At 47.9% G+C, this 21,879-nt stretch overlaps 1 protein-coding gene across 1 annotated transcript in view; it reads left to right on the top strand.

The window, feature by feature from the left end:
- Positions 1-21,879, top strand: part of LOC127442209 (pappalysin-2-like) — a 139,239-nt gene that overhangs the window by 80,497 nt on the left and 36,863 nt on the right. The window contains exons 17-19 of the mRNA XM_051700059.1: positions 10,776-10,989; positions 12,664-12,832; positions 13,329-13,461. Of these exons, the coding sequence (XP_051556019.1) occupies positions 10,776-10,989; positions 12,664-12,832; positions 13,329-13,461 (516 nt within the window). The remainder of the gene's footprint in view (positions 1-10,775; positions 10,990-12,663; positions 12,833-13,328; positions 13,462-21,879) is intronic.

Raw genomic sequence — 21,879 nt, 5'->3', positions numbered from 1 at the left:
ACCAAGTTTAAATCTTTCTCCCATAATCTCTTGAGAAAAGTTGAAGTTCCATCCCCCAGACCCTGTATTAACAGGGAGTGATGCACTGATGCCTCATGACCTTTTCCAAAAGCATTAATCACCACTTCCAAAGTATCTGCCACTTTAGGGGGGTGTATGCTACTCCCGAAAATAGTACAGAGCAGGTGGCGCAGTTGTAGATACCTAAAGAACTGAGATCTGGGAATCCTAAAATGTTGAACCATATTTTCAAAAGATCTCAACACTCCACTCTCATATAGGTCATTGAGCATGTTAACCTCCCTCACAGTCCTCACCGACCAGCAGAAAGGGGACTTATTAATATGTAATTTTGGGTTAAGCCATATGCTCAAGGCAACATTTAAATAAATGTCCGAATTAAACACTCTGGACACTTTTGTCCATTCCGCTTGCAAATACGAGATAACGGGGTGTGACTTAACTTCTCCGGTTAGTTTGATAGAAAGGCTTTGCAATGGTAAAATAGGGGCAAGAACTTCCTGTTCAATACAAAACCAGGGAGGGGCTCTCTCAGGTGGAAGCGACCAATGAGCCATATGTCTGAGGCTGAATGCGTAATAATAAAACGTCTTGGTTACTGTCGTAACCTCCGTTCCCTGATGGAGGGAACAAGACGTTGTGTTGATGTAGTGACACTAGGGGTGGCCCTTGGGAGCCCAAAAAACCTCAGATCTTTGAGAAAAGGCCAATGAGAATTGGCGAGTGGAATTTGCATGCCACTCCCCCGGATATACGGGTATAAAAGAAGCTGGCTCGCAACCACTCGTTCAGGTTTTGTGCTGAGGAGCCGAGACAGGGTCCCGACCATTTCAGCAGGTAGTACAGCGTTGTGGTGGGGGGACACAACGTTTCGTTCCCTCCATCAGGGAACGAAGGTTACAACAGTAACCGAGACATTCCCCTTCTGTCACTCACTCAACGTTGTGTCAATGTAGTGACACTAGGGGTCCCTATATGACAACTAGCTGAACCATGTTACATGGACTGCCGATGCAGGTGCAAGCAAGCTGCTGAGTGCGTAGTAGCAGGTGCACCGGTCTGCACATAGCCTCCCCCAACACCCCAAAAATCATTGTATAGTTCCCTACATCCCCGCGGACTTTTCTCTCGATGTTTTCTCTCCACAGAGTATTCAGTTATTCGGCTGGGGCCATTTTAACGCTCAATATGCACCGGGAAAGGTGTTCTTTTCCTATCCTATTCTTTCAGGGGGAAAAGACTCCGCGGAGACCACATCCTGCCCGGAGGGGAGGTAACATGTGGCAAGCATGTCAAGTGGGCTCAGAGCCTTAGGGAGGGAGACACAGGTCTGCCGATAGGAAGACTGTACTGCGGAAAATACATCACAGGGGATTACCGGAGTAACCAACACCTGTGGAGCACCTAGCTCAGTAAGGGCATATTAGCACACATACTGGTTCCGGCTGTGAATTCCTCCACTGAATTCGCAAGCCACAGGGCTAGGGAGGAAGGACATCCAGGGTTCACTGGTTCGTGAAATCGCATGGGGAAAGAAGTGCACATCTTCGCCTCTTTGGAGGGGAAAGGCACTATACGCAAGCGACACACCTGGCCAGCTGTCCGTATTCCCGAACTTACCTGTTCATACCTGACAGAACACGGGACGAATCCGGCTCAACCTGGAGATTGTAAAATCTCGCGAAGGTATTGGGTGTTGCCCAGCCCACTGCCCTACAGATGTCTGCTAGAGAAGTGCCATGGGCCAGTGCCCACAAGGATGCCAGACTCCTTGTGGAGTGTGCTCATATTCCCGAAGGGGCAGGCATGGCCTGGGCCTGGTATGCCATAGCGGTGGCATCCACGATCCAGTGGGCAAGGCTCTGTTTGGAGACAGTGTTCCCTTTCCGCCAAAGCAGACAAAGAGCTGCTCAGAGTGTCTAAAGCTCTGCGTGTGATCCAAGTAGATGCGCAAAGTACACACTGGACACAGCAACGACAGGGCTGGGTCTGCCTCCTCCTGGGGCAGCGCTTGCAGGTTCACCACCTGATCCCTGAAGGGGGTTGTGGGAACCTTGGGCACATAGCCCGGCCGGGGTCTCAGGATTACGTGAGAGTCACCCGGACTGAACTCCAGGCAGGTATCGCTGACAGAGAACGCTTGCAGCTCCCCGACCTTCTTGATGGAGGTGAGCGCAATCAGGAGGGCCATCTTCAAGGACAGGGCTTTCAACTCGACTGACTCTAGCGGCTCAAAGGGGGCTCCGTGAAGGCCCAGGAGGACCACGGAGAGATCCCATGAGGGGAACAGGTGGATTCAGCCTTCGGGTGCCTCTCAGGAACCTGATGATCAGGTTGTGCTTCCCTAAGGACTTACCATCCACTGTACCGTCCACTGTATTGTGGTGTGCTGCTATGGCGGCCACATACACCTTCAAGGTGGAGGGGGACAGCCGTTCCTCCAGCCTCTCCTGCAGGAAGGAAATCACTGACCCGACTGCACATCTGTGAGGGTCTTCAGCTCAGGAAGAACACCAATTTGTGAACCAACGCCACTTCAGGGTATAAAGCTGCCTCCTGGATGGAGCTCTGACCTGAGTGATCATGTCTACTACTGCTGGTGGTAGGCCACTTAGGTCTTGGAGAATACCAGAGCGGGCAGCGGGAGGTTTCTCAGGAGACAAATAGGTCTACTTGTGCTTTGTCGAACTGACTCCAAATCAGCTGGACCATCTGGGGGTGGACCACTCTCCCCTGAGTGTCACATGCCACAACAGCGTGTCCGCTGTGGCATTGAGGTTACCCGGGAAGTGAGTGGCCTGCAGCGACCTCAGTCGCCGCTGACTCCATAGGAGGAGACGGCGGGCGAGTTGCGACATTTATATACGCTACTGTCACTGTGTTGTCCGTCCAGACCAACACATGCTTGCCCCAGATCAACAGAAAAAGCCTCTGCAGGGTGAGCAATACTGCCAGCAACTCGAGGCAGTTGATGTGCCAACACAGTCACAGTCCTGTCCAGGAGCCAGCGGCTGCATGCCCATTGCACAAGGTGCCCCAGCCTCGCTTGGAGGCGTCTGTCGTAATGACGATGCGCCAGGACACTTGCTGTAGGGGAACTCCTGCCCATAGAAATGCAAGGTCTGTCCAAGGGCTGAACAAGTGGCGGCAGATCGGCGTGATGGCCACGCGATGTGTGCCGCGGCACCCATCTCGGGACTCGAGTCTGAAGCCAGTGCTGAAGCGGTCTCATATGCATCAACCCTAGTGGTGTGATCGGCGTCGAGGGTGCCATATGCTCCAGGAGCCTCTGAAAGTGTTTCAGTGGAACCGCTGTTCTCTGCTTGAACGACTTCAGGCAGTTCAGCACTGACTGCGCGCGCTTACTCTTGCTCGCTTCATGAGGCGCACTATCAAAGAGGTGCTCTGAACCTGGGAGAGCTTGCTCTTTTCCCAGTTGACCCGAAGCCCTAGCCGGCCTGTCCAGATGCGAGGGGACAGGGACAGGCCCGGCTAATACTAATACGCCTGGCTGTTGATAGCAAACCGTAGGAAGGGTCTGTGTCGAGGTAGAACCGAGACATGAAAGTACGCGTCCTTCAGGCCTACCACTGCAAACCAATCTTGATGCCGGACACATGCCAAAATGTGCTTTGGCGTCAGCATCTTGAACAGGAGTCTGTGCAAGGCCCGGTCCAGAACTCGTAGGTCCAAGATTGGCCGCAACCCACCGCCTTTCTTTGGTACGATGAAGTAAGGGCTGTAAAACCCTTTCTTTATCTCATCTGGAGGGACAGGCTCTATCATGCCCTTGCGCAGAAGGGCACGATAGAGGGGTGCAATCTCTGCACACAAGGTGGCAGTGTTCTTGCCCTTCACCGAAGTGAAGCGGATGCCACTGAACCGGGGCGGGCACCTGGCGAACTGAATCACGTAGCCAAGTCGGATGGTCCTGGCCAACCACCGCGATGGGTTGGAAAGCGCTAGCCACGCGTCCAAGCTCTGGGCGAGGGGCACTAAGGGGACGATCATGTTTAACGTACCTGTGGGTGGGGCCTAGTGGTGGGAGGGAGCAGGGGATGCCACGTCGAGGAGCCTCACTTCGTCTCGAACTCGTGGCTGCACTTTGCGGGCACAGGTGAAATGCAACCGCCTTATCCACCTGAGGGACCTCCGTATACCCGTGGGCCGCCCGCCATCGAGGGTAGTGTGAGCAGACGAGCTGGGAGGTCGGTTTCGGGCAGAAAAAGGTGCCCTCAACGACCTCGGGACTGGGGGGGACGTGGCTGTGAGCGGCGTCTAGAACCCAGGAACCAATCATCTAGCCGCGAGGGCTCAGGGGAGGGTGGAAGGTTCCACTCCAAACCGACACACGCGGCGGCCTGGGCAAGCATGGCGGTAATCTTGCCGTCAGCCTCAGACTGGGCGGGCCGACCCAAAGGTGGCAGCCCAGTCGAGTCCTCGGCATCTGACATCACCAGTACGCTCTCCGATGCAGCGATCGAGCACTCAGCCCACTCCGGAACTCCGAAAGGGACACTAAGCTGGCCCTGCGGCGAGCTTGTCTCCTCTCGGAACTCGCTGGGGGCAAATGGGCGTGCTGGGGAATGGGAGGTCCGCGGGGATTTACCTGGTGGAGCCGCGCCCATTGAAGCCCCCAAATTGCCTCCAGTGCCAGCCGGGCCGGCCTCATACCTGGAGGTAGAAAGCACGGTGCGGGGGGCGGCTAGAGTGGCTTTCCACCGGAAGAAGGAAAGCCACGACCGCAAAGTTGCCATGGTCATATTCTCGCAATGAGAACATGAACCATCCACGAACGCTGCCTCAGTACAACCCAGACACGTGAGGCAGTGCCCGTGGCCGTCGGAAGCAGAGAGATAGCGAACGCATCCAGGAATCACACAAAGACGGAAAGGCATCTTGAAAAATACGCGTCTTTAAAAAGACATTCACGTCAATGTGTTTGCTCTAATAGAGAAAATATACTCTTTGCAGGAAAATAAACTCTCTTAGCACTGTCGAAGCACCCAGGGGTGTAATCTGCACAGATCTGTGCAGAAGGAGATAAAAGCAGCTGGAATGCGCTGTATATCCAACAGCAAACGCTTCTTGGGAGGTGAATGGACCGGTAGTGGAAGACCGAAGAAAAAATTCTGAATGAGTGGTTGTGAGCCAGCTCCTTTTATACCCGTATGTCTGGGGGAGTGGCATGCAAATTCCACTCACCAATTTTCATTGGCCTTTTCTCAAAGATCTGAGGTGTTTGGGGCTCCCAATTGCGACCCCTAGTGTCACTACATCGACACAACTTCGAGTGAGTGACAGAAGGGGAACAAAATCTTGGGTAGGACTAGCCCACCTTTGTCAATTGGCCTATGTAACTTATTGAAATGTAATCTGGGACGCTTGCCATTCCAAATGAAGGACTTCGCTATGCTATCAAATTGCTTGAAATAAGAGAGGGGGACATCTACAGGGAGAGACTGTAGCAGGTAGTTGAATTTTGGAATACAATTAATTTTAATAAAATTAACCTTCCCATTCATCGATAAATGTAATGAAGCCCACCTGCCCACATTGCTCGAAATCCTTTTTTATTAAACAGTCAGAATTAACTCTAACTAAATCACACAAATTTGCTGGGAATAGAATGCCCAAATACATGATGCCCTGTTTGGGCCACTGGAAGGCACCCATCTGAAAAGCCGTTACTGGGCAGTACGCTGTCAGAGCCAAAGCTTCGGATTTAGACAAATTAACTCTGTATCCCGAAAACTTGGAAAAGGAATTAATAATTCTGTGCAGGCAAGGCATAGATCTAGTGGGGTCAGAGACAAATAATAAAACATTATCTGTGTAAAGCAAAAGCTTATATGCCATATTTCCCTCCACCACCTCTGGAAAATCATCTTCCTTTCTTATTGCAGCTGCTAATGGTTCCAGGTCAAGACAGAACAATAATGGGGAAAGAGGGCAACCCTGCCAGGTGCCCCTATCCAGAGTAAAATAATCTGAACTTAATCTGTTTGTTTGTACCACCACTACCGGGTGTCTATAAAGTAACTTAGTCCATCCAATAAAAGTATTCCCGAACCCGTATATTTCCAAAATCTTAAAAAGATAATCCCATTCTACCATATCAAACGCCTTTTCGGCGTCAAGTGAGATGGCAGCGACCGGAGTCTGATCGTTCACCACTGACCACATGATATTAATGAAACGCGTAATGTTATCAGAAGAGCTACAGCCCCAAATAAATTCCACCTGATCTATATGTATATGAGATGTCATAACTTACTTAATTGGTTAGCCAATATTTTTGAAAATTTTTTAACATCTAGCTGGATCAGGGAAATTGGATGGTAACTCTTACACTTGCTTGGATCTTTGTTCTGTTTAAGAATCAGACTAATCCGGGCTTGTGTCATGGTTGGCGGAAGCTTCCCATTCTTTAATGATTTCGTTTAAACTTCAAACAAAAGTGGAGCCAATTCTGTAGCATTAGATCTAAAAAAATTCAGCAGCAAAACAATTTGGCCCCAGAGCCTCGTCTGTAGGCAAGGCCTTAATTACCTCGCCAAGCTCTTTTATCTCAGAATCAAGATAATTTTTTTGCTCATTCATCAATTTAAGGAGTTCTGATGGTTCCACAAATTTTCTAATGTCTTCATCAGTAGACGAAGGCATGGAGCTATAGAGATCAAGATAGAATTCTTTAAAAGCATTGATATCAATGGCTGAGGTAAATATTTCACCACCAGCAGATTTCACTGAGGGAATGGTAGAAAAAGACACTCTCTGTTTTATATATCTAGCCAAAAGCTTCCCTGCTTTGTCTCCTGACTCAAAATATGGCTGTCTTGCCCTGAATAGCCAAAACTCCACCTTCCGTGACAAAATAGTATTATGTCTGTATTTCAATCGGGTCAATTCTCTGAGGCCATCAGAAGATATTCTGCGCTTCAGCTCTGCCTCTGCATTTTTAATATTCCCTTCCAACTCCACGAGTTCTTGTGCTTTGAATGTTTTGATGAATGAGAATTACTGTATGATCCGACCCCTAAGAACCGCCTTAAGTGCCTCCCAAGCCACACCCACAGAGGCATTGTCCATATAGACATTGGAGCCTTTAGTAATTGTTGGAATTCAGGATTTTGCAAAAGGGATACATTAAAGTGCCAACTATATGATTTCTTTTTCTCCATATGTGGCAACACCTCTAAACTCACCAGGGTGTGATCTGAGACTAAAATGTTTCTGATTGAGCAATCAACAACAGATGAAATGAGGGACTTGGATATATATATATATATATATATATATATATATATATATATATATATATAAATCTATTCTAGAATAAATCTTGTGGACTGATGGAAAGAATGTGTAGTCCCTACCAGCTGGGTTCAAATGTCTCCTAATATCTGTAAGACCAAGATTTTTACACATCCTATGAAGCGTCAATGTTGCTCTAGGGGGCTTACACACATTTGCTTCACTATGATCAAGGACTGAGTCCATCAATAAATTAAAGTCTCCTCCCAATATTATATCATGAGGTGTGCCAGCGGCTTGCAACATCCCTTCAAGATCCATAAAAAAGTCCTGATCATCAGCGTTAGGTGCATATTTATTAGCCAAAATAAAACTTTGTCGCTGAATTTCTGCTAAAACTATAATGACTCTTCCTAATTTATCTTTAATCTGTTTGAGACATTTGAATTGTAGATGTTTACTTATCAGTGTAATGACTCCTCTGTTCTTACTTGAGCCAGCACTAAAGAAAACATGTCCACCCCATATCTTCCCAAATTTTTCAGCTTCCTGTGGGGAAAGATGCGTTTCTTGAAGAAACACTCTATCATATTTCTTACGTTTAAGAAAAGAAATAATCTTTATTTTTATGGGGTGCCCCAACCCATTCATATTCCACGTTGAGAGAGACAATACACCCATATTAACATTTGACATTTTGACATATTAGAAAAAATAGATTATGTGTCAAAATAAAATTATAAAGACCACATTCCAACATTAGTGCAATAATCAAACCCTGACCTTCCCCCAGAACCAAACAAACAGAAAAAAAAAAAAAAATGCGTGCATTAACCACGCGCACGACAGCGCCAACCGGCGTCCATCCTTCTAAACTCAAACAATACAAGTACGCCCATGAGAGCGCATGCGACAACTTTGCTCTCGGATTGCTCAAGTCTGGAGTTTTAATACAACAATTTATAAGACAGAATTACACAACAGAAGATAATCACAAGGAACATGTAGATTCATCCACATAAATGTCCCGAAGGTGTGTTCCTCCACAAAACAAACTTCAGCCTCTAGCGGAACCAGCACACACACACACACACACACACACACACACACACACACAAAAAAAAAAAAAAAAAAAAAAAATTTTCTTAGGGTCATTTTTGACCCAGCAGTTATAAAATCATTTACACACTACAAAAACCACAAAGACATACACACACACACACACACACACACACACACACACACACACACACACACACAATGAGAAATTGAGATTATGTGTGCTTCTGATTGAACTAAGACAAAACTAAAACTTTCTTGTGCATCTCCCCTCCATGACCCCACACATGATTCAAGTTCACAGACAAAATAAAAACAATTTCAGACAAAATAAACTAAATTTCAGACAAAATAAAAATTTCTTGAAAGCATTGTTTACTAATGGGGAATGCAGTCAGAGGCTATAAAGGTGCTGCAAATGACAGTACCCCCAGTTCTCTCCTTGCTGAAACCATGAGTGCACATTTCAGTGCCCAACAGGTCATAGATCTGATTTTTTCAGATGTCCAGGAGCAACAAGAGAACAATGATTTAGAAGAGGAGGAGGTATCTGAAAAAGAAGATGGGGAAGAATACAACCCAGAGCATGATGTATCATCTTCAGATGAAGAAGAAATCCCACAAGCTGAAAGGGAAAGCAAAATAACATGGTCCTTGTCACCATATGACAACCAGAGCAGGATGGCAGCACAAAATGTCATAAGGATGACCCCAGGGCCCACAAGACATGCAGTTGCCCATGCCCAGGACATCACCTCAACATTCTACATGTTCATCACACCAGCCATCGAAAAAATAATCCTAGAGATGACAAATTTAGAGGGTTTCCATAAATATGGAGACAACTGGAAAAGGATGGATGAGATTGACCTGCGTGCCTACATAGGGCTGCTAATCTTAGCGGCTGATTATAGGTCCTGAGGCGAGGCTACGTGTAGTCTCTGGGATGCAGAGAGTGGAAGGGCGATTTTCTGTGCCATGATGCCACTGAAAGTCTTTCACACTTTCTCAAGAATGCTACGAGTGTATGTGTATTTCAGTGTTGCACTCTTGCTCTCATTCAGGCACTGTGCATCAGTCTGACGGTTGTTCCAGTCCCTTTTTGGAGTAAATAGAAAAGTTGGCCAGAGCTGCAGGAGACAGGTGAAGATAGGAAACAGAGAAACAGGAGAGAACAAGAGTGCATTTCATCCCTTACTACTGAAGTCCCCAGAGAGCACCTGATTTCAGACAGCGTAGAAAACCTTAAAGACCGGGAGCCCAGCTGAGGCAGGTGGCCCAGGAGTCAAGTGAGCACTCCTCACCCTCTGACTGTTTTTCTTTAATGCCAGGCTTTGATGGATTGGTCCAAACTTTTCCTCTGGCAGAGAGCGCTGCAGTCTGTGGTCAGTAGCTTCACTTGAAGCTCCAGGACATTGCATCACTGAGCAGCTATGCTTATTGGTCTTGATGGCAAAGTTCTTAAGGTGTTACGCTTATGGGCTGCAACACTCTTTTGGTTTTAAGGAGGTATTTTAAAATCATGATTTTACATTAATTGGAAAATGCAAGTGCAGTTATTTATACAGTTAATTATCTTTTTTGGAAATAGCAAGGTTCAATTTTGTATGATTTTACATTAATTGGAAAATGCAAGTGCAGTTATTTATGCAGTTAATTATCTTTTTTGGAAATAGCAAGGTTCAATTTTGTATGTATTTTGGTGTAGATTTGTGGTATTGCTGAATTTACTCAGAGCTAAAAAGCAGATAGATACCTTAAACATTTTTTTTTTTTTAAAACAACTTGCAAAATAAATATCATTAGATTGTATTGACTAAGAAAATTTCTTTAGGACTTTAACAAAATCTAAATAGATACATTGGCCCCGACAAGTATTTCGACACTTAAGCCACACTTAAAAATGCATGAACGTCTTTGCGTTAAATAACAAAATATCAAACCAAGTATCAAGAAAGATAGCTCAAGTATACTTAAAAAAAAAAAAAACTTTCACTTTTATATAAAAATGCACATACTGTTCAAAATTAAGACAAAAAAGTAATTGGTCAATTTCTAGTTGTCAAATGTAGAAACATAAAGTTAGTTCTGAGAAAATACTCTAGCGTAATTTGTTTGCAGATGGTACTTGGTTTGAGTCCTGTATCATATGGGCTCCTAGGTGCCACTGGACCATGTGCACATGAGGCATATTATAAAGTAAGGTACCACAGAATTAAACATTTAGATTTGGTGTGATACATCTCAACTGAATTATTATTGTATAGAATGGAAAGGGAAACATTGATTTTCAATGTTTGCCTTTTCATATTTCTGGAACATGTTTAGGTCTACACAAAGGCACAATGCCAAACTCAATGAAACAAGAATTTGGCTCTTAAATTTACAGTGATAATGTTCTTTTTTATGCACTTTTCTTTTTGCAATCTGTCTTTCAGGGGAAAGTGACACATTGGTTTGTCTTGAGGATGGGCTGTGGTCATACCCAGAAGCTTACTGCAAGATTGAGTGCCCGAATCCACCTTCTGTACCCAATTCCAAGCTACTAGTTCTCCAGTGTGATGAAGATGGACATGATGTGGGCACTGTATGCCGTTACAAATGCAACCCAGGGTATTATGTCACTGGCACGCTCGACAAAAAGCCAAGAAAGTGAGTTGCGATCTGTATGGTTTAAACTAATTTCTAGGCATAGGTTACTGTCTTGACAAATTTTGAAACCTGTTTCCAGCATCTAGGTTGTTCACATGTTTATAATAAGATCAAAATCTCACTCCATGTGTTTCCAAATATCTTTCAGCAATGGAGTCAGCAGTGTACTTTGATGAATGGTCTGATGGCGTGTTGTTTTGGTATTCTATCCAATCAAGCTATACCATATTGCTTAGCACGATCTTAGCACATCTTGAGGGGACTAGCGTTTGCACCTGCAATGTCTTTATGAGTTATTAAAATGGCTGGTAAAATACGTGAATGTTTTTAACTGCTTTTAATTGGGCATTAATACCAGAAGCGATAGCCAGCGTGTCTCATCAAGGCATTTAAATTATCCTGTTTATTAATACCATTGGTGTGTTTGTTCTAAAAGGTATTTCATTATGAAGGCTGAACAAATGGTTTATGACTGTCTAAGGAAAGGTGTTATGCCATTATAAAGGTAGTTTTAGCCTTTGCTTCTGTATGATCTTTCTCAGTGAACACTGCTACCCAATTTATTTTCTTTGGATTTATTGGCTATTTAGCTGTACCAGATGTTTTGTCACATGGCTTTGGTGTTACATCCCTTGTAACTGGGGGAGAATGTTATTCAAGAAATGTAGGAATCACTACATTCAAATGTTGTGCAAAATTCAGAATGGGAGTCGACAGAAAGCCAAAATTTTAGAGGCCACTATTTTTTGCTGTATTGCAAAATACAACAAAATTATGCTAAGACACCAAATTTGGCTTAAACATTGTATGTCCTCATGGATACGTATCAATCATGAGTATTTTTATCAAGTTCTGAAAAGTATTGATATGACAGTTTCATTTAATTAAAAATAGGGCTGTTGATTTAACACGTTAATTCAGTGTGATTAATTATATAAAAATTACGCCTAAAAAAGTAATGCAATAATCATGTCCCTGGACCATAATAAAGAATATTCATACCATCAGAGCAATTCAAGTTTGAGGTGACACCTGTTTTCAGCAGGAGGCATTAAGCAAAACTCCAGCCGTGTTGGCAATGCTGAGCTGTACAGACAACAAACCACACTCAGGCTTGCTTGACACCAGCGACAGCACAAGATGAGAATGAGTTCTTGTGTTCAAAAACAGCTGAAGAAGTGCAATTCCCAATGTGAAATCCCGAGACGTGTTTCAAACTACATTTAACTTGACACAGTGACCTAAAAATGCTGTGTTTATGACAATATGCAATCAAAGTGAGACGCTCCAAAAGCATCAGTCTGACGCATGTGTACATTGTACTTAGAAAAGCCCTTATAATAAACCTGTCTCGGACAGATTTACAAACTCTGTAGGCCAGTGATAGGTTTATGTTCAATGATATGGAATTAAACAATATATTGCCTTCTAAAGCAACATTTTGTTGGGGGTTGCTGCTAATCCAGCTGAATATCATCTTAGTCAGGCTGGGAGACCAGCTAGACCAACTAAGACCAGCCCACCATCTTGTGTTTCAGAAGGGTTCTGTCCACATTGGCAGTAGAACGCAAGTCTCACTAGATTTTTTGAGACAACAACTATTGTAATATGTGTACAAGAACATTTGTACATGAAAGTGTGTTATGCCTCCTAAATAACCTATGTTATTCTCAGGAAGTTTCTGAGGTTGGAGTGTTTGGAGGGGGGGGAGTGGCAGGAAGGCAGCTGTTCACCTGTTACATGCCCTGCTTTGCCTCTGATGTTTGAGGGCATGTACACCTGCACTAACAACTTCAACTTCGATAGCATCTGCACCCTACAGTGTCCCGACATAACAGAAATGGTAGCTGCTACTTATGAAACTTGTATTTTACATAAGGTATCTTGTATATCTACACTGCATGGCCAAAAGTTTGTGGACACCCAAACACCACACCCATATGTGCATGTTGAACATTTAATTTCAAGACCATGAACATTATAGTTTCCAGCATTCCACTAGATGTTCGAACATAGCTCTGAGTATTTGCTCCTAGATGCAAAACACATCAGACACAGAAGCCTCAGTGAGGTAAGGCATTGATGTTGGGTGATGGGGCCTGGATCACAGTCTGCATTCCAATTAATTCCAAAGGTGTTCAATAGGGGTGCAAGTCTGAGCTGTGTGTAGTCCAGTCATGTTTTTCCACACCAGAGTTCGTAAACCATTTCTTAATGGACATCACCTTAAGATTTGAGTTAAGTGGGCTAGCCACGTACATTTTGGCCATGTAGTGTACAGTATGTGTAGAGCATCCTTATTTTTGTTACAGACTTAATACATTTGCTTGTCCCTAAAGTCCAGCATTCGCTGCACCAAAGATGGCAGATGGACTGAGGACTTCACTATGTGTAAAAAGATAGAGGGATCGTGCCAGGCTCCTCTTGACCTTAACCTGGTGGAATACATCTGTGACGAGGGCTTTGACGTGGGTAAGGATTATAATTGACAAGAAAATGTACTTACCATTTTGGTTATCAGCTCAAAGTTGCCCTTAAATATTGAAATGACTAGACAGCAGATTTCTAGGAAGGTGATGATTTTTTTCTTAGGTAACTCAATCATTGGCAGAACAAACAGTGTTTCAGAAAGTATTTGGCACACTTGAAAATTAATTCCATTGCTTTAGATACAAACGATCAAATGAAGTGGCATCTGCAAACAAATAATGTTCTTTTCTCAGAACTAACCTCACTTTTATGAGCCATTTTTGCTGAAACCAACTGGTCTCAAGGTAATTTTAGTAGATGTATGTCAGTTCCCCTCAAGTTCAAACAGGTGCCCTTGCAGAGTACCCACAGTTGTTGTTCATCATATGATCTACTAAATATTACAACCATAAATTATCCAGATTGTTTTATAATTTAAAACCTGACAAACAACATTTTGGGAAATGTTTTGCTTGAAAAGGGTTTGTGTTATCTTTCTTTTTTGTGTCAAGAAACCCACCTAGTTGAGTCCAAATTTTTCACACCTCAGACTGAGAAAAGACTCCAAATAGGCAGGAAAATATGTAAATATGTGGGTGGGCATTGTGAGCTACTTCCAAAAACTCACAAACAGAGATGGCTCAACATCACATTATGAGTGGAGATGAAAACGTCATGGTTACTGGTGTAACCTCCGTTCCCTGATGGAGGGAACGAGACGTTGGTGTCGATGTAGTGACACTAGGGGTCACTCTTGGGAGCCCGAGACACCTCTGGTCTTTGATAAAAGGCCAATGAAAATTGGCGAGTGGTATTTGCATGCCACTCCCCCGAACATACGGGTATAAAAGGAGCTGGTATGCAACCACTCATTCAGGTTTTACGCTGAGGAGCCGATATAAGGTCCGGCCATTTCAGCGGGTAGTTCAGCGTTGTGGCAGGAGGGACCAACGTCTCGTTCCCTCCATCAGGGAACGGAGGTTACACCAGTAACCATGACGTTCCCTATCTGTCACTCACTCGACGTTGGTGTCGATGTAGTGACACTAGGGGTCCCTATACAAAACGCCACAAGGCTGAACTGTGTTACGTGAACTGGCGGTGTGTGGTGGGCAGACTTGCTGTGTGCCTCATAGCCAGCACACCAGGTCGACACGTAACCTCCCCCAACACAGTTATGAGTGTCGAACGGCCCTTTTTGGGGACAAGTCGACTACCCAGAGATAGAGACAGGCTTAACCCAGTCATGGCCTCTTTCCCCTTCTCTTTTTCCACTCCCTAAAAAAGAAGGGGGATTATCCGACTGGGCCGCCAGGTCTAGTCGGGGGTGTCCCTCCCAAGGGGAGGACACCGCGGAGACCACACCTCGCCCCAAGAGAGGGGGGATATTTAAGTGGAAGAATACATCACATGGTCTTTCCAACCATGTGGAGAGCCTTCAAGGTAGATCCTACCCAATGGGGGAGGAGTTACTACAACATGGAGACTGAGGGGCTCTGCCCAAGGAAGACGCAGTTTGCCAGTAGGGAAACGAACTAGCGGAAGATATAGATCGCATGGGGTTAGCCTTACAGGGAACCGCCACATGCGGAGCACCTACCCCAGAACCGGGCTCTCAGTTAGCGCGTGTACTGGGCCGGCAGCGAGTCTCTCCGAAAACTCGACTGCCACAGGGCTCGGAGGAAGTCAACCAGGGAACAACCTTTGTGAACACTACTGGGAATTAACAGCGCACGTCTTCAGCTCAAAAGGAGGTGGAAGGCGCTATGTGCAAGCGATACACCCGGCCGGCTATCCCGGGCTTATCCGCTTGTGTTGCGTGCCACTACCTGGGACGAAACCGGTTCCACCCGGAGGTTGTAAAACCTTGCAAAGGTGTTGGGTGTTGCCCAGCCCGCTGCTCTGCAATGTCTGTTAGAGAGGCACCTCTGGCCAGGGCCCAAGAAGCCGCTACACCACGAGTAGAATGGGCTCGTAGCCCTACCGGGGGCGGCATGTTTTGGGCGAGACATGCCATAGTTATGGCGTCAATGAGCCAGTGGGCGATCCTCTGCTTGGAGACAGCACTTCCTTTCCGCTGTGCACCGAAGCAGACAAAGAGCTGCTCAGAGAGTCTAAAGCTCTGCGTGCGATCCAAATAGATGCGCAAAGCGCGCACCGGACACAGCAACGCCAGGGCTGGGTCTGCCTCCTCCTGGGGCAGCGCTTGCAGGTTCACCACCTGGTCTCTAAAAGGAGTGGTGGGAACCTTGGGCACATAGCCCGGTCGGGGATCTCAGGATCACGTGAGAATAGCCCGGACCGAACTCCAGGCACATTTCGCTGACAGAGAACGCTTGCAGGTCACCTACCCTCTTGATGGAAGTGAGCGCAGTCAGGAGGGCAGTCTTCAAGGAGAGTGCCTTAAGCCCGGCTGACTGCAAAACTCAAAGGGGGCTCTCTGTAGACCCTGAAAAACTACAGAGGTCCGATGAGGGAACAAGGCGTGGCCTGGAGGGATTTAGCCTCCTGGCGCCTCTTAGGAACCTGATGATCAGATCACGCTTCCCTAAGGACTCACCGTCGACTGCGTCATGGCGTGCTGCTATGGCAGCAACGTACACCTTCAAGGTGGAAGGGGACAGCCTCCCTTCCAACCTCTCTTGCAGGAAGGAAAGCACTGATCTGACTGCGCACCTCTGGGGGTCTTCCTGATGGGAAGAACACCACTTAGCGAACAGACACCACTTAAAGGCATACAGGCGCCTCGTAGAGGGAGCCCTAGCCTGAGTGAATGTGTCTACCACCGCAGGTGGGAGACGGCTTAGGTCTTCCGCGTCCCGTCCAGGGGCCAGACATGGAGATTCCAGAGGTCTGGGCGCGGGTGCCGAATGGTGCCCCTTCCCTGAGAAAGAAGGGCCTTTCTCAGGGGAATTTGCCCGGGGGAGCTGTCACGAGGAGCGTGAGGTCCGAGCACCACGTCTGGGCGGGCCAGTAGGGTGCTTACCAGGACGACCTTCTCCTCGTCCTCCCTGACCTTGCACAGGGTCTGTGCGAGCAGGCTCACTGGGGAAAACGCATATTTGCGAATGCCAGGGGACCAGCTGTGCCAGCGCGTCTATGCCGAGGAAGGCCTCGGTGAGGGCGTACCAGAGCGGGCAGTGGGAGGATTCTTGGGAGGCGAACAGGTGCACCTGTGCCTGACTGAATCGACTCCAAATCAGCTGGACCACCTGAAGGTGGAGTCTCCACTCTCCCCTGCGGGGAACCTGCCGTGACAGCGCGTCCGCTGTAACGTTGAGGTTGCCCGGGATATGAGTGGCTCGCAGCGACTTGAGGTGCTGCTGACTCCGGAGGAGGAGACGGCGGGCGAGTTGTGACATACAGCGGAAGCGCAGACCGCCTTGGCGGTTGACATATGCTACCGCTGCCGTGCTGTCTGTCCGAACTAGCACGTGCTTGCCCTGGATCAACGGCCGGAACCTCCGCAGGGCGAGCAGAATTGCCAGTAACTCGAGGCAGTTGATGTGCCAACGCAGCCGCGGACCCGTCCAGAGGCCGGTGGCTGCGTGCCCGTTGCAAACAGCGCCCCAGCCCGTCTTGGAGGCGTCTGTCGTGACCACGATGCGCCTGGAGACCAGTTCTAGAGGAACACCTGCTCGTAGAAACGAGAGGTCGGTCCAAGGGCTGAAAAGACGGTGACAGACCGGTGTAATGGCCACGCGGTGTGTCCCGTGGCGCCATGCCCGTCTCGGGACTCGAGTCTGGAGCCAGTGCTGAAGCGGCCTCATATGCATCAACCCGAGCGGGGTGGCCACCGCCGAGGACGCCATATGCCCCAGGAGCCTCTGAAAATGTTTCAGTGGAACCGCTGTTTTCTGTTTGAACGCCTTCAAACAGGCCAGCACCGACTGGGCGCGCTCGTTCATAAGGTGCGCCGTCAAGGAGACTGAGTCCAACTCCAAACCGAGAAAAGAGATGCTCTGAACCGGGAGGAGCTTGCTCTTTTCCCAGCTGACCCGAAGCCCTAGTCGGCTGAGGTGTGAGAGCACCAGGTCCCTGTGTGCGCATAACCCGTCTCGAGAGTGAGCTAGGATTAGCCAGTCGTCGAGATAGTTGAGAATGCGAATGCCCACCTCCCTTAACGGGGCAAGGGCAGCCTCTGCGATCTTCGTAAAGACGCGAGGAGACAGGGACAGGCCGAAAGGGAGGACTTGTACCGATACGCCTGACCCTCAAAGGCAAACCGCAGGAAGGGTCTGTGTCGAGGAAGGATCGAGACGTGAAAGTACGCATCCTTCGGGTCTACCGCCGCGAACCAATCTTGATGCCGGACGCTCGCTAGAATGCGTCTTTGCGTCAGCATCTTGAACGGGAGTCTGTGTAAGGCCCGGTTCAGTACTCGCAGGTCCAAGATTGGCCGCAACCCACCGCCTTTTTTCGGTACAATGAAGTAGGGGCTGTAAAACCCCCTCTTCATCTCGGCTGGAGGGACAGGTTCTATCGCGTCCTTCCGTAGGAGGGTAGCGATCTCCGCGCAAGGTAGCAGCGTTTCCATCTTCCACCAAGGTGAAGTGGACACCGCTGGACCTGGGCGGATGCCCAGCGAAGTGAATCGTGCAGCCGAGTCGGACGGTCCGGACCAGCCCTCGTGACGGACTGGAAAGCGCAAGCCATGCACCCGAGTTCCGCGCAAGGGGGACCAAAGGGACAACGTCATCGGATGTACCGGCGGGTGGGGCCTCGTGGCGGGGCGGAGCCTGAGGTGCCACACCCCATCGTGGCCGTGCTGAGTCAGAGGACATCGAAGCACTTACCTGGCTCCTTGTGACCACCCCCGGAACAGCCTGGGACGGGGGAGGAAGAGGCCTGTCCTCATGACCCGTGGAGACTGTCACATCGGGGGCAGATTTGTGCCACAGCTGGGCGCTCAGGGCGGGAGGCCGCCGCTGGAGCGCCAACCTGCCAAATGGAGTGGTGGACGGTGGTCGTGATGCCAGCCGTACACACCGAATATGTGACCCAGGGAACAAGGAAACCACTCTTGCGGAGCTCTTAAGTACTGCAGCCACTTGGGCATGCAGCGCAATTAAATGCAAAAGGTAACAAAAAGAAGATCTGCTTACCAGCTCCAGAGCAGCGGGTTTCGTTGTCCCTGGGTCGCCCGTCTCAGGGGCGCTTCGAAGACCTCCGTGGGTTCTTCGGTGCCGGCTGTGAGACGGGTGGCGTCGGCTTCCTGCGGTGGGCTCCACGCCGGGGCCGGGCCGGAGGGGCGGGCTGCGGCGGAGCCGGTGCAGTCACCGCAGGGGGACGCCCTCGGCGATGAGTAGATGGGGGGATCTTGAGCCACGCCGGGGCAGGACAAGCCGGCTAGCACCCATCTACTGCTCTACCATCGAGAACTGCTGGGCAAAGTCCTCGACAGTGTCGCCGAATAGGCCCGCCTGGAAAATGGGGGCAGCAAGGGATCGTGTCCTGTTGGCCTCACCCATCTTGACCAGGTTGAGCCAAAGGTGGCGCTCCTGGACCACTAGTGTGGCCATCGTCCGCCCGGGAGACCGTGCCGTGACCTCCGTCGCTCGGAGAGCGAGGTCGGTCGTCGAGCGCAGTTCCTGCATCAATCCCGGGGCGGAACTACCCTCGTGCAGTTCCTTTAGCGCCTTGGCAGACTTGCAGGAGAGCCATGGCGTGCAGGGCGGAGGCGGCTTGTCCAGCAGCGCCGTAGGCTTCGACCGTCAGAGACGACGTAAACCTACAGGCCTTGGACGGGGCTTTGGGCACCCACGCCAGGTGGCGGCGCTCTGCGGGCATAGGTGCACCGCGAGCGCCTTTATCCACCGGGGGATTGCCGAATAACCCTTGGCCGCCCCACCATCGAGGGTAGTGAGAGCGGGGAAGCTGAAAAGATCGGGACCGGGCAGTAAAAGGTGCCTCCCGCGATCTTGTCAGCTCTTCATGCACTTCCGGGAAGAAAGGAACGGGGCGGGGCGTGGCTTTGAGCGGCGCCGCGAGCCCAGGAACCAATCACAGAGCCGCGAGGGTTCAGGGAAGAGCGGTGAAATCCACTCTAACCGACGCTCGCGGCTGTCCGGGAAAGCATGTCGTCATCTCCGCGTCAGCCTGTGACTGGGCGATCGACCCCGAAGGGAGGAGCCCAGCCGAGGCTTCCGACTGGACGAGCCCGCTCTCCGATGCTGCGCTCGAGAGCTCATCACTTTCGCGGGCTCCGAATAAGAGGTCGAACTCGCCGTGAGACGAGCCGGCGGACTCACCCGGAAGCCCGATCGGGGCAGACGAGCGTGCTGGGGGATGGGAGTTCCGCGGGGGGATACCCGGCGGAGGCGGTCCCATTGGGGTCCCCAAATCGCCCCCAGTGCTAGCCGCGCTGGCCTCAAACCCGTGGGTAAAAGGACCGAGGCGGGAGCCTCTGGGGTGGCTCGCTTCCTTACGAAGGCGAGCCGCGACCGCAACGTTGCCATGGACATATTCTCGCAATGAGAATGTGACCATCCACGAACGCTGTCTCCGCGTGAGCAGTGCCCAGACACGAAAGACAGTGATCGTGACCGTTAGAAGGCGAGAGATAACGAGCACAACCAGGAATAACACACAATCGGAAAAGCATCTTTAAAAAGACGCGTCTTTAAAAAGACGTTCCGTGTGTGCACTCTTTTAGAGAAATATATACTCTTTTAGAGGGGAAAAATGCTCTTTCAGAAAATATACTCTCTAGTTTTTCTGCCGAAGCGCCCAGGGGCATTCTCTGCAGTGCACCAGTGCAGAGGAGGGAGAAGCCGCTGAAATGCGCCGTCAGATCCAGCAGGTGAATGAACAGTAGTATTCAGCTCAATGAGCATGACCGTTCGGCTCCGAAGAGAAAATCTGAATGAGTGGTTGCATACCAGCTCCTTTTATACCCGTATGTTCGGGGGAGTGGCATGCAAATACCACTCGCCAATTTTCATTGGCCTTTTATCAAAGACCAGAGGTGTCTCGGGCTCCCAAGAGTGACCCCTAGTGTCACTACATCGACACCAACGTCGAGTGAGTGACAGATAGGGAACAAAAGAGTTTGGGGCTGTTTATTAATCATGGAACAAACATGTGAATAGTGAAGACGATAGAACAGTTTGCAAATCTGCAAAAAGATTTGGATATTTTGTTCAAACGTTTGAGAATGAAGTGAGAACAGCACTCAGAGCAGACATTACTGTCAAAACCAGCACTGCTTTAAGACTTTACATTAATTCATGGAGTGTTTTTGGTTTAATACAAGATAAACTCTATTGACAGTGTTTCTGGCATAATGTTGATTGCCACAGAAAATAATTTCACTCATCCCTCTTTTTCTAAAGAAACTAATTACGTTCAGCAAGGCACATACAATGAAAGTAAACAGGTCTGATGCACAAACAATATACATACTGTTTTAAAAGTATAGCTACAATACTTAAGCATAATACGTTTTAACATGAATCCAGTCTGAGAAAATTGCTTACCAACCTTGTCTGTGTAAAGTTATCCAGTATTTCAACTCCACAGTCATTACGACATAACACCAGTGTAGGGCTTTACTGGTTGTTTAGATCAGTGTTACTATCAGAAATAATTGATAATTATTTCTTTAGTTAGTAATTAATATTTCAATTAATTAATTGAATCTAACTCATTAAAACCTCATATGGGGCTCCAGTAAATGTAGTGCGCTATGTTTAGGAGCGGGTTTGGTTATTAGCAATAATTGATAATTATCAAAGCTAATTAATTATTAAAATCAATAGGACATTGATGAGAATCAGTGTTAGCTTTTTTAATCCTTTAAATCAACAATTATCAAAGATAATCACTAATCATTAACATCGATGAAACATGAATTAAAATTAACACTAGCTTACTGATCCTTCAAATTCAACAATCTTCAAAGATAATTATCAATTATTAAAAATCAATAGAATATCAGTAAGGATTAATATTGCCAGGGCACCACCCTGGAATCAGGGACTAATAACCAGATAGTATAACAGTCTCAATATTAGATTGTTTTCTTAGGAAAATCGACATCCGAAAAATATCAATTTCCGAAAAAAAAAACAATGAATGAAGGCTTGAATCCGAGCACTGACATCCCGTCAGCATGTGACACAGGTGTATGAAAAACAAACCAAAACACTTCTCTTTGAAATATAACAAAGTTTATTTCTGCAGTAATATCAATTAATAATTAATACAATGCAGTCAATAAACTTCCGACTTACAACTACAAACTAAACAGTGATATGATTAGATATGGAAATCAAAATAATCCTATAACACATGAGGGTGTGTGTGTGTGTGTGTGTAAGGAGGGACGCGCACAAAATGGCGGACGTGAATCTCATGGAGAGTACGTCATGCGAGACTTCCGGCCAGAGAATATGGCCGTGAATGTGGGCGGAGAGAAAC

Source organism: Myxocyprinus asiaticus, chromosome 6 (assembly GCF_019703515.2).
Source record: "Myxocyprinus asiaticus isolate MX2 ecotype Aquarium Trade chromosome 6, UBuf_Myxa_2, whole genome shotgun sequence".
NCBI classification, from domain to species: domain Eukaryota; kingdom Metazoa; phylum Chordata; class Actinopteri; order Cypriniformes; family Catostomidae; genus Myxocyprinus; species Myxocyprinus asiaticus.
This window is presented reverse-complemented; position numbering and strand designations above follow the sequence as displayed.